The sequence below is a fragment of the Anabrus simplex genome, chromosome 2 (assembly GCF_040414725.1).
Source record: "Anabrus simplex isolate iqAnaSimp1 chromosome 2, ASM4041472v1, whole genome shotgun sequence".
In the NCBI taxonomy this organism is placed as follows: domain Eukaryota; kingdom Metazoa; phylum Arthropoda; class Insecta; order Orthoptera; family Tettigoniidae; genus Anabrus; species Anabrus simplex.
Genome location: NC_090266.1, coordinates 821,149,289 through 821,162,600, shown reverse-complemented (window position 1 = coordinate 821,162,600; position 13,312 = coordinate 821,149,289). Strand labels below are relative to the sequence as shown.

The 13,312-nt window shown below is 35.8% G+C and overlaps 1 protein-coding gene across 1 annotated transcript in view; it reads right to left on the bottom strand.

The window, feature by feature from the left end:
* Nucleotides 1-13,312, bottom strand: part of Argl (Argininosuccinate lyase) — a 228,375-nt gene that overhangs the window by 25,308 nt on the left and 189,755 nt on the right. The window contains exon 11 of the mRNA XM_067141512.2: nucleotides 10,164-10,270. Coding sequence (XP_066997613.2) covers nucleotides 10,164-10,270 — 107 coding nt within the window. The remainder of the gene's footprint in view (nucleotides 1-10,163; nucleotides 10,271-13,312) is intronic.

Below are 13,312 nucleotides of genomic sequence, written 5' to 3'. Positions count from 1 at the left end.
ATTACATTACAGTTATTGTTTTACTATTTAGTTGTTTATATCTAACAATTCTCTAAATGTTACAAATTTGGCTTTACATAGTGACTTAGTGAAAATGTCTGCAATACTTTCATTTGAATCTACTTTAACAGTGTCTATTACACCATTCATATAGCACTCATTAACAAAACAATAATGCACTTCTTTGTAAAATGTCCATGCCTAGCTATATTCAAGGCTCCCAAATTGTCTTCATCTATCTATATATATAAAGTAGCTTGTCCTGACTGACTGACTGACTGACTGACTGATTCATCATCGCCGAGCCAAAACTACTGGACATAAAGACATGAAATTTTGGAGATATATTCATATTAAGATGTAGGTGCTCGCTAAGAGAGGATTTTTGGATATTCCGTCGCTAAGGGGGTGAAAAGGGGGGTGAACTTTTAAAATTAGTGTGTCTATATCTCAAAACTTTAAAAGTTTACAGATGTGAAAATTTGTATTTAGAATCTCCTTTAAAAATAAGGAAACACGTATTTTTTTGTTTTGAGACAATCCCAATAGGAGGGGTGAAAAAGGGTGAAAAAGGGGTTGAATGCCTTTAATCAGGATACCGGTACTTATATCTCAGAAACTGAAGATATTACAGACCTCAAAATTGGTACTTTTGATCGCTTTCAAAAATAAAGAAACACGTATTTTTTTGTTTTTGGAAAATCCAATTAATGCGAGGGTGAAAAGGGGGGTGAATTTTTAAAATGAGTGCATCTATATCTCAAAAGTTTTTAAGTTTAGAGATGTAAAAATAGGTATTTAGAATCTTCATTAAAAATAAAGGAACACGTATTTTTTGTTTTCGGAAAATCCCAACAGGAGGGGTGAAAAGGGGGTGAAAAAGGGGTTGAGTGCCTTTAAAGAGAATATTTATATCTTAGAAACTGAAGATATTACAGACCTGAAAATTGGTGTTTGGGATCTCCTTTAAAAATAAAGAAACACGTATTTTTTGTTTTTGGAAAATCCAACTAATGGGGTGGGGCGTGGAAGGGGGTGATTTTTAAAATGAGTGTATCTATATCTCAAAACTGTTACAGTTTATAGATGTAAAAATTGGTATTTAGAATCTCCTTTTAAAATAAAGAAATACGTATTCTTTTGTTTTCGGAAAATCCCAATAGGAAGGGTGTAAAAGGGTGAATAATGGGTTGAATGCCTTTAATGAGGCTACTTATATTTCAGAACCTGAAGATATTACAGACCTGAAAATTGGTATTTGGGATCTACTTTAAATGTAAAGAAACACGTATTTTTTCGTTTTTGGAAAATCCAAATATTGAGGGGTGAAAAGGGGGGTGAATTTTTTTAAATGAATGTGTCTACATCTTAAAAATTTTAAAATTTACAGATGTAAAAATTGGTAGTTAGAATCTCCTCTAAAATAAAGGAACACGTATTTTTTGTTTCCTGTAAATCCCAATAGGAGGGGTGTAAAAGGGTGAAAAATGGGTTGAATGCCTTTAATGAGGATACATATATCTCAGAAACGGAAGATATTACAGAACTGAAAATTTGTATATGGGATCTCCTTTAAAAATAAAGAAACACGTATTTTTTTTAGTTTTTGGAAAATCCTATTAATGGCGGTTAAACAGAAGTGACAAATTGGGGTGAATTTTTTGAAGGATTACCTTGGAAACGTAAAATGTTACAGACGTAAAAAGTGGGTGTTTGGAATCTCCTGTAAATGTAAAGAAACATAGGTGATTTGTTTTTGGAAACTCCACTTTAGGGGAACCCAGAAGGGGTGAAATTTTAAAATGATAATTTTTACAGTATATCTAAAAAAACTTAACATGTTACAGAAGTGAAAAATGGTATTTTTATCTCTATTAAACATAAAGAAACGTGTATTTTTAATTTTCGGAAATACCACTTGGGTGGAGGGGGGGGGGTGAAAGTGACTGAAAATGGTGTTGAATTCTTTTAATTAGATTACTGATATCTTAAAAATGAAGATTATACAGACGTGAAATTTGATATTTGCAATCTGCTTTTAAAGTATAGAAACACGTATTCTCGGAAAATCCAATGAAGCGGGGGGAGGGCGTGAAGGAATTGAAAAATGAATTGACTTTAATTGTATGAGAATATATACATCTAATAAAAACTAAAGTTGTTACAGACGTGAAAATTCGTATTTCGATCTCCTTTAAAAACAAAGAAAAACGCGTTTTTGGGGGGAAACCATCTTGGGGGGCGGGAGTGTAAAGGAGTTGAATTCCTTTCGTGAGGACACATAAATCAAAAAGTGCTGAAGTTAGAGTCGTGATAATTGGTATTTAGAATATCCTTCACTATCAATGAAACAAGTATTTTTTGCGGGAAAATTCACTTAGGGGGGGGGGGGGGAGTAGTTTGAAATGAAGTGACAAAAGTAAATTATATTTATGGGGATACTTATATCTCAAAACTGAAGGTAATAGACGTGAACATTGGTGTTTGGAATCTCCTTTAAACATAAAGAAACACGCCTTCTTTTAATTTCTTTTTTGGGTGGGGGGGGGGGTTGGCCGTAAAAACTAACGGCGGTGGGGTGTAAATGGAGGTGAGACCAATTGATTTTACTGTTCTTAATGTACTTATAAGGATCCTCCGTTGCTCAGGCGGCAGCGCGCCGGCCTCTCACAGCTGGGTTCCGTGGTTCAAATCCCGGTAACTCCATGTGACATTCGTGCTGGACAAAACGGAGGCGGGACAGGTTTTTCTCCGGATACTCCGGTTTTCCCTGTCATCATTTATCCCAGCAACACATAATAATAATAAATAATAATAATAACAATAATAATAATAATAATAATAATAATAATAATAATAATAATAATAATAATGTTCCGGACCGTCGTCAAATGTGCGGACCGCGCTGGAAACGGCTCCTGGACGGGTAATGACTAAGAATGCAGTCCGGCCGCGGGTTCAGTGCCGCCAAGGCACCCAGTATGACACCACGCCGGATCTCCTGAAGGATTTTATCCAGATTAAAAATGATTATAGGAAAATACGGTATGGCAAAGATTTACGGACCCAACTGACCTGGAAGAATACCTGAGCCTAGCCCGGGAAGTACGAAATCGATTGCTGGAAAGGAAGATTGAAAAATGGGAGGAAACGTGCCGTAATCTAATAGAAAACGAGTCAGATCGGGAATTTTGGTAGATTCTCGCTGAAAACGAGTCAGATCGCGAAATCTGCAGTATTTCAGTATAATACCGTAGCGAAGCACGGGTACCTTGCTAGTATATATATAAAATAGCTTGTCCTGACTGACTGACTGACTGATTCATCATCGCCGAGCCAAAACTACTGAACATAAAGAAATGAAATTTTGGGGATATATTCACATTATGATGTAGGTGCTCGCTAAGAGAGGATTTTTGGATATTCCTTCGGTAAGGGGGTGAAAAGGGGGGGTGAATTTTAAAAATGAGTGTATCTATATCTCAAAACTTTAAACGTTTATAGATGTGAAAATTGTGTATTTAGAATCTTCTTTAAAAATAAGGATACACGTATTTTTTTTGTTTTCAGAAAATCCCAATAGGAGGGGTGAAAAAGGGTGAAAATGTGGGAAAATGGGTTGAATGCCTTTAATCAGGATACCGGTACTTATATATCAGAAACTGAAGATATTACAGACCTAAAAATTGGTACTTTTGATCTCTTTTAAAAATAAAGAAACACGTATTTTTTTTGTTTTTGGAAAATCAATTAATGGGAGGGTGAAAAGGGGGTGAATTTTTAAAATGAGTGAATCTATATCTCGAAACTTTTAAAGTTTGCTGATGTAAAAATTGGTATTTAGAATCTTCATTAAAAATAAAGAAACACGTATTTTTTTGTTTTCGGAAAATCGCAATAGGAGGAGTGAAAAGGGGTGGAAAATGGGTTGAATGCTTTTAATGAGGATACTTATATCTCAGAAACTGAAGATATTACAGACCTGAAAATTGGTGTTTGGGATCTCCTTTAAAAATAAAGGAGCACTTATTTTTTTGTTTCTGGAAAACCCAATTAAGGGGGGGGGTGAAAAGGGGGGTAATATTTTAAAATGAGTGTATCTGTATCTCAAAACTTTTAAAGGTTATAGATGTAAAAATTGGTATTTAGAATCTCCCTTAAGAATAAAGAAACACGTATTTTTCTGTTTTCGGAAAATCGCAATAGGAGGAGTGAAAAGGAGTGAAAAATGGGTTGAATGCCTTTAATGAGGCTACTTATATTTCAGAACCTGAAGATATTACAGACCTGAAAATTGGTGTTTGGGATCTCCTTTAAAAATAAAGAAACACGTATTTTTTTGTTTGTGGAAAATCCAATTAATGGGGGGATGAAAAGGGGGTGATTTTTTAAAATGGGTGTATCTATATCTCAAAACTTTTAAAGTTTATAGATGTAAACATTGGTATTTAGAATCTCCTTTAAAAATAAAGAAACATGTATTCTTTTGTTTTCTGAAAATCCCAATAGGAAGGGTGTAAAAGGGTGAAAAATGGGTTGAATGCCTTTAATGAGGCTACTTATATTTCAGAACCTGAAGATATTACAGACCTGAAAATTGGTATTTGGGATCTACTTTAAAAGTAAAGAAACACGTATTTTTTTCGTTTTTGGAAAATCCAAATATTGGGGGGTGAAAAGGGGGGTGAATTTTTTAAAATGAGTGCGTCTACATCTTAAAACTTTAAAATTTACAGATGTAAAAATTGGTAGTTAGAATCTCCTCTAAAAGTAAAGGAACACGTATTTTTTTGTTTCCTGTAAATCCTAATAGGAGGGGTGTAAAAGGGGTGAAAAATGGGTTGAATGCCTTTTATGGGGATACATATATCTCAGAAACGAAAGATATTACAGAACTGAAAATTTGTATATGGGATCTCCTTTTAAAATAAAGAAACACGTAATTCTTAGTTTTTGGGAAATCCAATTAATGGCGGTTAAACAGGAGTGACAAATTGGGGTGAATTTTTTGAAAGACTATATCTACAGAATATCTTGGAAACGTAAAATGTTACAGACGTAAAAAGTGGGTGTTTGGAATCTCCTGTAAATGTAAATAAACATAGGTGATTTGTTTTTGTAAACTCCACTTAAGGGGAACTCAAAAGGGGTGAAATTTTAAAATGAGAATTTTTACAGTATATCTAAAAAAAACTTAACATGTTACAGAAGTTAAGGTACTTTTTATCTCTATTAAACATAAAGAAACGTGTGTTTTTAGTTTTCGGAAATACCACTTGGGTGGAGGGGGGTGGTAAATGTGACTGAAAATGGTGTTGAATTCTTTTAATTAGGCTACTGATATCACAAAAATGAAGACGTTACAGACGTGAAATTTGATATTTGCAATCTGCTTTAAAAGTAAAGAAACACGTATTCTCGGAAAGTCCAATGAAGGAGGGGGGGGGGGGGAAGAATTGAAAAATTAATTGGCTTAATTGTATGAGAATACATACATCTAATAAAAACTAAAGTTGTTACAGACGTAAAAATTCGTATTTGGATCTCCTTTAAAAACAAAGAAAAGCGCGTTTTGGTGGGGAAACCATCTTGGAGGGCGGGAGTGTAAAGGAGTTGAATTCCTTTCATGAGGACACATAAATCAAAAACTGAAGAAGTTAGAGTTGTGATCATTGGTATTTAAGAAGATCCTTTACTATTAAAGAAACAAGTATTTTTTGCGGGAAAATTCACTTGGGGGGGGAAGGAGTATTGTGATATGAAGTGCAGAAAGTAAATTACTTTTATTGGGATACTTATATCTCAAAACTGAAGGTAATAGACGTGAACATTGGTGTTTGGAATCTCCCTTAAACATAAAGAAACAAGCATTCTTTTAATTTGGGGGAGGGGGTGGCGGTAAATAAACTTAACGGCAGTGGGGTGTCGAAGGAGGTGAGACCAATTGATTTTACTGTTATTAATGTACTTATAAGGATCCTCCGTTGCTCAGGCCGCAGCGCGCCGGCGTCTCACAGCTGGGTTCCCTGGTTCAAATCCCGGTCACTCCATGTGACATTCGTGCTGGACAAAACGGTGGTGGGACAGGTTTTTCTCCGGATACTCCGGTTTTCCCTGTCATCAGCCATTCCAGCAACACATAATAGTAATAATAATAATAATAATAATAATAATAATAATAATAATAATAATAATAATAATAATAATAATAATAATAATAATATTCCGGACCGTCGTCAAATGTGCGGACCGCGCTGGAAACGGCTCCTGGACGGGTAATGACTAAGAATGCAGTCCGGCCGCGGGTTCAGTGCCGCCAAAGCACCCAATATGACACCACGCCGGATCTCCTGAAGGATTTTATCCAGATTAAAAATGATTATAGGAAAATACGGTATGGCAAAGATTTACGGACCCAACTGACCGGGAGGGATACCTGAGACTAGCCCGGGAAGTACGAAATCGATTGCTGGAAAGGAAGATTGAAAAATGGGAGGAAACGTGCCGGAATCTAATAGAAAACGAGTCAGATCGGGAATTTTGGTGGATTCTCGCAGAAAACGAGTCAGATCGCGAATTTTGGCGGATTATATATCTAAAACAATAAGCATTCAATTATAAATTTCAGTATAATACCGTAGCGAAGCACGGGTATCTTGCTAGTCTATATATATAAAATAACATGTCCTGATTGACTGATTCATCATTGCCGAGCCAAAACTACTGGACATAAAGAAATGAAATTTTGAGGATACATTTATATTAAGGTGTGGGAGCTCATTAAGGAAGGATTTTTGGGTATTCCGTTGCTAAGGGGATGAAAAGGGGGGTGACATTTCTAAATGGGGATATCTATATCTCAAAAACTTAAAAGTTTACTGACATAAAAATTGGTATTTGGAATCTCCTTTAAAAATAAGGAAACACGTGTTTTTGTGTTTTTGCAAAATCCCATTGGCGCGGGGGGGGGGGGGGCAAGGGGGAAAATTGGTTGAATACCTTTTATGAGGATACTCATATCTCAAACACTGAAGATGTTACAGACATGAAAATTGGTATCTGGAATTTTCTTTAAATATAAAGAAACATGTACTTTTTTGTTTTTGAAAAATCCAATGAATAGGGGATGAACGGGAGTGACAAATGGGGTGGAATTTGAAAAAAAAGTATCTAGGACTACAATATATCTCAGACACTTAACATGTTACAGAGTTGAAAACTGGTACTTGGAATCTCCTTTAAAAATAAAGAAACGTGTATTTTTTTGACTTGAGACAAGACTGTTTTTCATATGTACATTTCTGTGTGGAATGGTCGTCTTAGCCCCGAAAGGCAATACCTCAAACGTGATTTACAAAGAGTTTCTGCAGTAAATGAGACTCTATTTTTCAGCGAGTTTTTGTACTTTAGGGATTTTCAGATAATGTCTTAGTACAGTGCCAAGGAACAATTACTTTTATGAAATTACAAAATCGACGCGAGCGAAGATGCGGGTAACTGCTAGTATATACTAATAGGTTTTTCAAGATTTACATGAATAGTTTCTATTGTATCTCTTGTTAGTTTTATCTCACTTACAGCTTCTGATAATGCTACATACTCTGCAAAGGTTCAGGATTTGGTAATGCTTTCCTGTTTTCTAGTTTTACAAAATACTACATTCCCAAATAATCTAATTATGTAGACTTATGATCTGTGCTATCACCTGCCGCATCTGCATCTACAAAACAGTCTAGAGTTTCAATGTTTTCCTTTGTAATATACTTTAGTTTCAATTCTTCAGTTAAATTACAAATACTTCAAGACTCTCAAAGCATACTTAAAATGTTTTTCTTAATAACAGTTCTGGAACCTACTCAAGTAATTAACACTGTAACTTAGATCTGATCTTGTTCCTGAGCTAATGTACAAAAGTGCACCTATCAAGTTTCTGTATCTAATATCATGACTCGATTCATGTGCCGGTTCTAGTTTCAAATTTACTTCCATTGGGGTGTTATACATCAAATTTACTATCTTATATTTCACAGCTAAAGAATCGATATAGCTTTTCTGGCTTAATGTCATTACGTTAATTTTTATGTCGGTCGGTTCCACATCAACTCACCGACATACAGAAATGGCACCGGTATGCACTGGCTGGCATCCACCTGGACAGATACCGCAACGAAGGAGATATATTTCTGCAGCATATTGCTGCCATTGATACAATGTGGGTACAAGTCTACGAGCCTGAATTAAAGCATCAAGCGAATGACTGCTGTAACCCAGGTTTGCCACGTCCACAGAAATTTTGACGGGAACCCAGTCGGATGAAGCTTATGTTGATTGTGGCATATGACTACGAGGGTGTTATTCTTACGCATGCTTTGCCTGAGGGAAAACTGTCAACAGTGACCAATATTGCCGATTTCTGGTGCAACATCTGTGTCTGGCTATGCAGCGTAAATGTCCACGTTTATTGCAAGACAATCACCCTATAGTGTTGTGTGACAATGCTCTTATTGCAACAGTGGCATGGGGAAGTCTTAGAACACCTCTGTACTCATCAGACATGACTCCTTGTGACTTCGACCTGTTTCCGCAGTTGAAGGAACACCTCTGAGGCTGCCGAGACCTGACGTAGCAACTGTACTCCGTGCAGCACGCGCTCCATCACTGTCATTAACAGAGAACGCCTTTTCAACGGTCCCCTATGGCTTCCCTACATTTGGCAAAGGGTAGTAGTTTTGTAGCATATTCTAACAGTTCAATGTTGTCTTGACTAAGCAAATTACTTCTTCTTCTTAGAGTAATTCAGTCAATGACTAGTTTGCCCCTACAATGAGTCTTCTCCAACTGGGTCGATTCTGTGCAGTATGTTTTGCATCTGCAAAGCTCCTGCATCCTGAGTTCACAAGAAATGTCATCATGAATGTCTTTCTTGGTCTTCCACAAGGGCATTTTTCCTGGTATTTTACCTTCCAAAATTTCCATCAACACATTCCTATGTCGAAGCTTATGTCCCATCCAAGAAAGTTGTCCCTTCCTAATCTGGACTTCAGAAGCGTGGTAATCATTAATGGGGAAATCATGAGAACTTTAATATAAGATCAATAAGTTTTTTAAGACTATCATATGACAAGGCATGACATTAAAAAAGGAACTAGTGATCGCATTGTGATGACGTGACGTTTTTATTAAAAGAAAACCTGTCCTCTTACCATTGCCAGACCATTAATTAAATTTGAGCTGATTGTTGCCGATGTTATTCATACCCATTTCATTGAGAGTTTTGTTTCCTCTTTTCAAGAGTAGTAAATACAATGTTTAAAATTAAGATAGAAAGTAAACAGTAACAGCTTAGGATCGCCCCTTAGAATCCACTGCCATAGGCAGCTGCCTAGTCTGCCTAGACCTAAATACGCCCGTTAGGATCCACTGCCTTTGGTGCTATGGATCTTAAAAGTATAAGAAATACCATGAGTAGTACCCAGGCCTATACAAACGTAAAAACTGCAGAAGGTACAACTTTGTGTAATATACTGTCTTTATAAGAATTCTACAAATGATACTACAGATGTTTAAACAAAAAAGGGAGTATTACTTCCTATTTCCCCCAACCCAAAGTCGAAATAAGGTAATGTAAACTTATAATATATATACATCACTAATCTTGATTACCTCTACACACACACACATCAAACACACAATATTCATTACACTACCTGAATCACTCAGACTCAAAATTACACACTTTTATTAGGAAATTTCTACTTTATCACAGTGAAAATATACAGCTGCATCAACAGTTGATCATTCTGATTGCATCAACAATTAATTAGCAATCTGATGCCTCATCAGCAAAATATGGTGTGTAACATGTTTAATAATCTATTCAAAAGAGCTGGAACTGATTTCACACAGTGTTGGCTGCACATTTCATGGAAAACAAAACATGCAGTACTCAGTGCCACAGCATGCCTGCATCAGGATTATAAATAAAATCATAATTTGAAACTATTTTGTCTTTATCACTGAAGTTCTAAAAGAAGTGTTCGAGCAATTTTGATAGATGGTAGCTGGAAAAGAGTTACTCTGTCTCTGACTGTCTTAGCACAAAGAAATGTTTGTCACAAGGGCATATGAAAATTATGTAGCTATAATTCTTCTTTGGCATTTACCTGATTGTTTTCAGTTCCTCCAAAGGCAAATCCATTATCGACATATTTTTCTTTTCTGCTTCAGCAACCACCTTCCCAGCCAAATGATGAGCTTCACGGAAAGGAATCTGTGAATAAATGTCCTCCAAACTTTACATTAACTTAGATTTAAAGACAAGGAAACTATAATTAAGCAAAGAATTTATGAATGTGAAAACAGAGAATAATAATGGATATCTTTACTACTGAAGCATTAATTGTAATAGCAAATAACAGTGTCATTTATGACTGCTAACCATCTTAATAGATGCCATGGTACTGGAAATTTATCTCACAGGATTTTTTTAGCAAACTAGAATCCAGTGATGCAGAGTTGTGTCAGTCAAACACCCTTAAATGCCAGCGATTTTCAAACAAAATCAAAATCACGTTATTCACAAATTAGGTGTCTATCTCAGTGACAAATGATACACAAAAATACATTATTATCAAGCATTAAGCTTTAAATTAAAAAGAAAAGAAAACATTTTCCTAAAATAGAGTGTTATACAATTTATGCTAACAATTTTTCTATTAAACATAGCTCATCCTTGAAAAATGTATATTATTTGCAAAATTCCAATCATAACATCTTCTGTACTTACACACATAATCAACTCGTATACAGTTTGCGGACTCACTTCAAATAATACTATACAACTACAAGATTTAAATTTACATTGCATTTATTTATATTTTTACCCATTTTGGTATCTACATGCATAACAACCTGCTGTGCCTTAACCAGAGCCCCTTTTGCAACCACTTTTCAGAGTTCCTGAAGGGCCTTCACAGCTACCATACCGGTCCCAGGGCCCTCGAAATCCCCACTGTATTTCATCCCTACAGGCAGTCTCCTACTTCGGCTGACCATTCTCCATAGACAAGGGGATGGAATTAATTTATTCACAATAATTCTTTATTTATAATAACCTGCACAGGTCAAATGCCCTCTAACATTTCTTTTCTCTGTTGCTGTTTATTCTTTTCTCAAATACCTATACAGATTTTGGAAAAGGATCAAACACTTCCACTGGTAAACTGTTCCACTTCTTCACGCCCTTCCCAATGAATGAAAATTTACCCCAATTGCTTATGCCAAAATTCCATCTAATTTTATACTTGCAGTCAGCCCTGCCATTTTAATTATTATTAAACTGAAGCCTCTCACGAATTTCTCCCCATGCTTCCTTTCATGTATGGGCTCTATATAATCCTATAAGTCTAGTATTCTCCCTTCTCTTACTTAAAGCTTCACACTCAAGTTTTTCTAACATTTCTGATACACTACTTTTTCTCCTGAAATCCACTGTTACAAATATTGCTGCTTTCCTCTGCACACCATCTGTTTCTTTTATTAGGTATTCCTGTTTAACTGAACTAAACTTGTGTCCTCATCCCGAGGTGGTGGAGCTCTTTTCAGGCACACCCTCAATGGGGTGAGCTGCATGTACAATTTCAACCACATACCAGCCCTCCTGCCAGTTTTAAATTTCTGGCAGTACTGGGAATTGAACCTGGGCCCCTGAGGATGGCAGCTAATAACTCTAATAATACCAATAACGCTAATAACACCATTACACTACGGAGGCGGACGGTATTCCCAAACACTGTTTGCATATTCCAATAATGGATTAACCATACTGAAGTAACTTTTCTCTTTTAATTCTTTGCTGCATTCTTTAAGTAGCTTCAAAATGACATGTAACAACATGTAATGATGCTTCCAGTCAAAATTACTTTCAAATCTCACACCTAAGTATTTGCACTTGCCATCTTTTGGGACAATTACCTCATCCAAAGTATATTTAAATTCAGTTTTTGATCTCCTGTTTGTAAATGTTGTGACAGTTGATTTGCCTCCATTAACCTTCATATTAATCTCTTCAACCCATTGTTGGATACTGTTAAGGTCTCTTTGTAATTCTCTATGTTATTTTTTTCCCAATTAACAATTATGTCATCTGCTTATTATATTGTTTCCTAAATTGTTTGCATATACATATTAAGAAAAGTAATGGATTTATTATACTACCCTGTGGAATTCCCTTCCAAACTTTCTTCCTGTGATACATGATTTCCTACTTTGACTTTCTGAACCCTTGATTTGGAAATCTTCTTATCCAACATATATCCCTTATCTCCAATCCTGTTCCCTCGAGTTTCTTTAATAATATTCCATGTTCCACTCTGTCAAATGCTTTGGAAAGGTCTATGGCTATGCAATCCAACCGGTCTCCTGAAGCCAACTGATCTGATATGTCCTGCTGAAATCCCACCAGTTGTGCCTTACAAGAAAATTCCTTTCTAAATCCATATTTGCTCTTCATGAATCAAGTTTTATCTTCACATACCCCTTTAATATACTTTGCTATTAAACTCTCCAGTATTTTATGAACTGCACTGGTCAGGCTGACTGGTCTGTAGTTCTCAGGTTTCCTTTTATCACCCTTTCCTTTATAAATTTGTATTATTACAGATTCCTTCCATTCCTTTGGTATTATACTATTATTTATAACATAGTCAAAGAGGAATTTTAAATAAGCCACTATGTACCACCCCATTAATACCTCCCTAGTAATTTGATCACTCCCTGCTGCTCTTCCTTGCTGAAACAGTTGGATTTCTCTGAAAATATCCTCATTTGTGAATGAGAAGCTTCTTGTTTTCTTATGTGTCTCTCCCTCTCTATCTTCTGTTTCGGTTTCCAACTCCAGACAGTCTTCTACTAAATCTATGAATTCCCTACTAAATAGATTTGCTTTCTCATTATCTATTAAGAAGTGTTCATCCCTACCTCCCACCATTGTGGGAATTTGGGTTACTTTACCCTTTTGATTCCTAATATATGAATACAGCTTTTCCCATTTCCCTTTGTAGTCATTACCCTCATGAAATATTTCATTCATGTATGTTCCACTCTGTCAAATGCTTTGGAAAGGTCTATGGCTATGCAATCCAACTGGTCTCCTGAAGCCAACTTACCTGATATGTCCTGCTTCCTTTTTCACTCTATTAAGTTCCCTTATTAGATGTTGTCTAGTTTCTCTATTCTCCCAACCCTCTTTGATTTTCGTGTTTACTATTCTACATTTTCTTTTTAATTTTCTTATTTCCCTTGTAAAATAAAC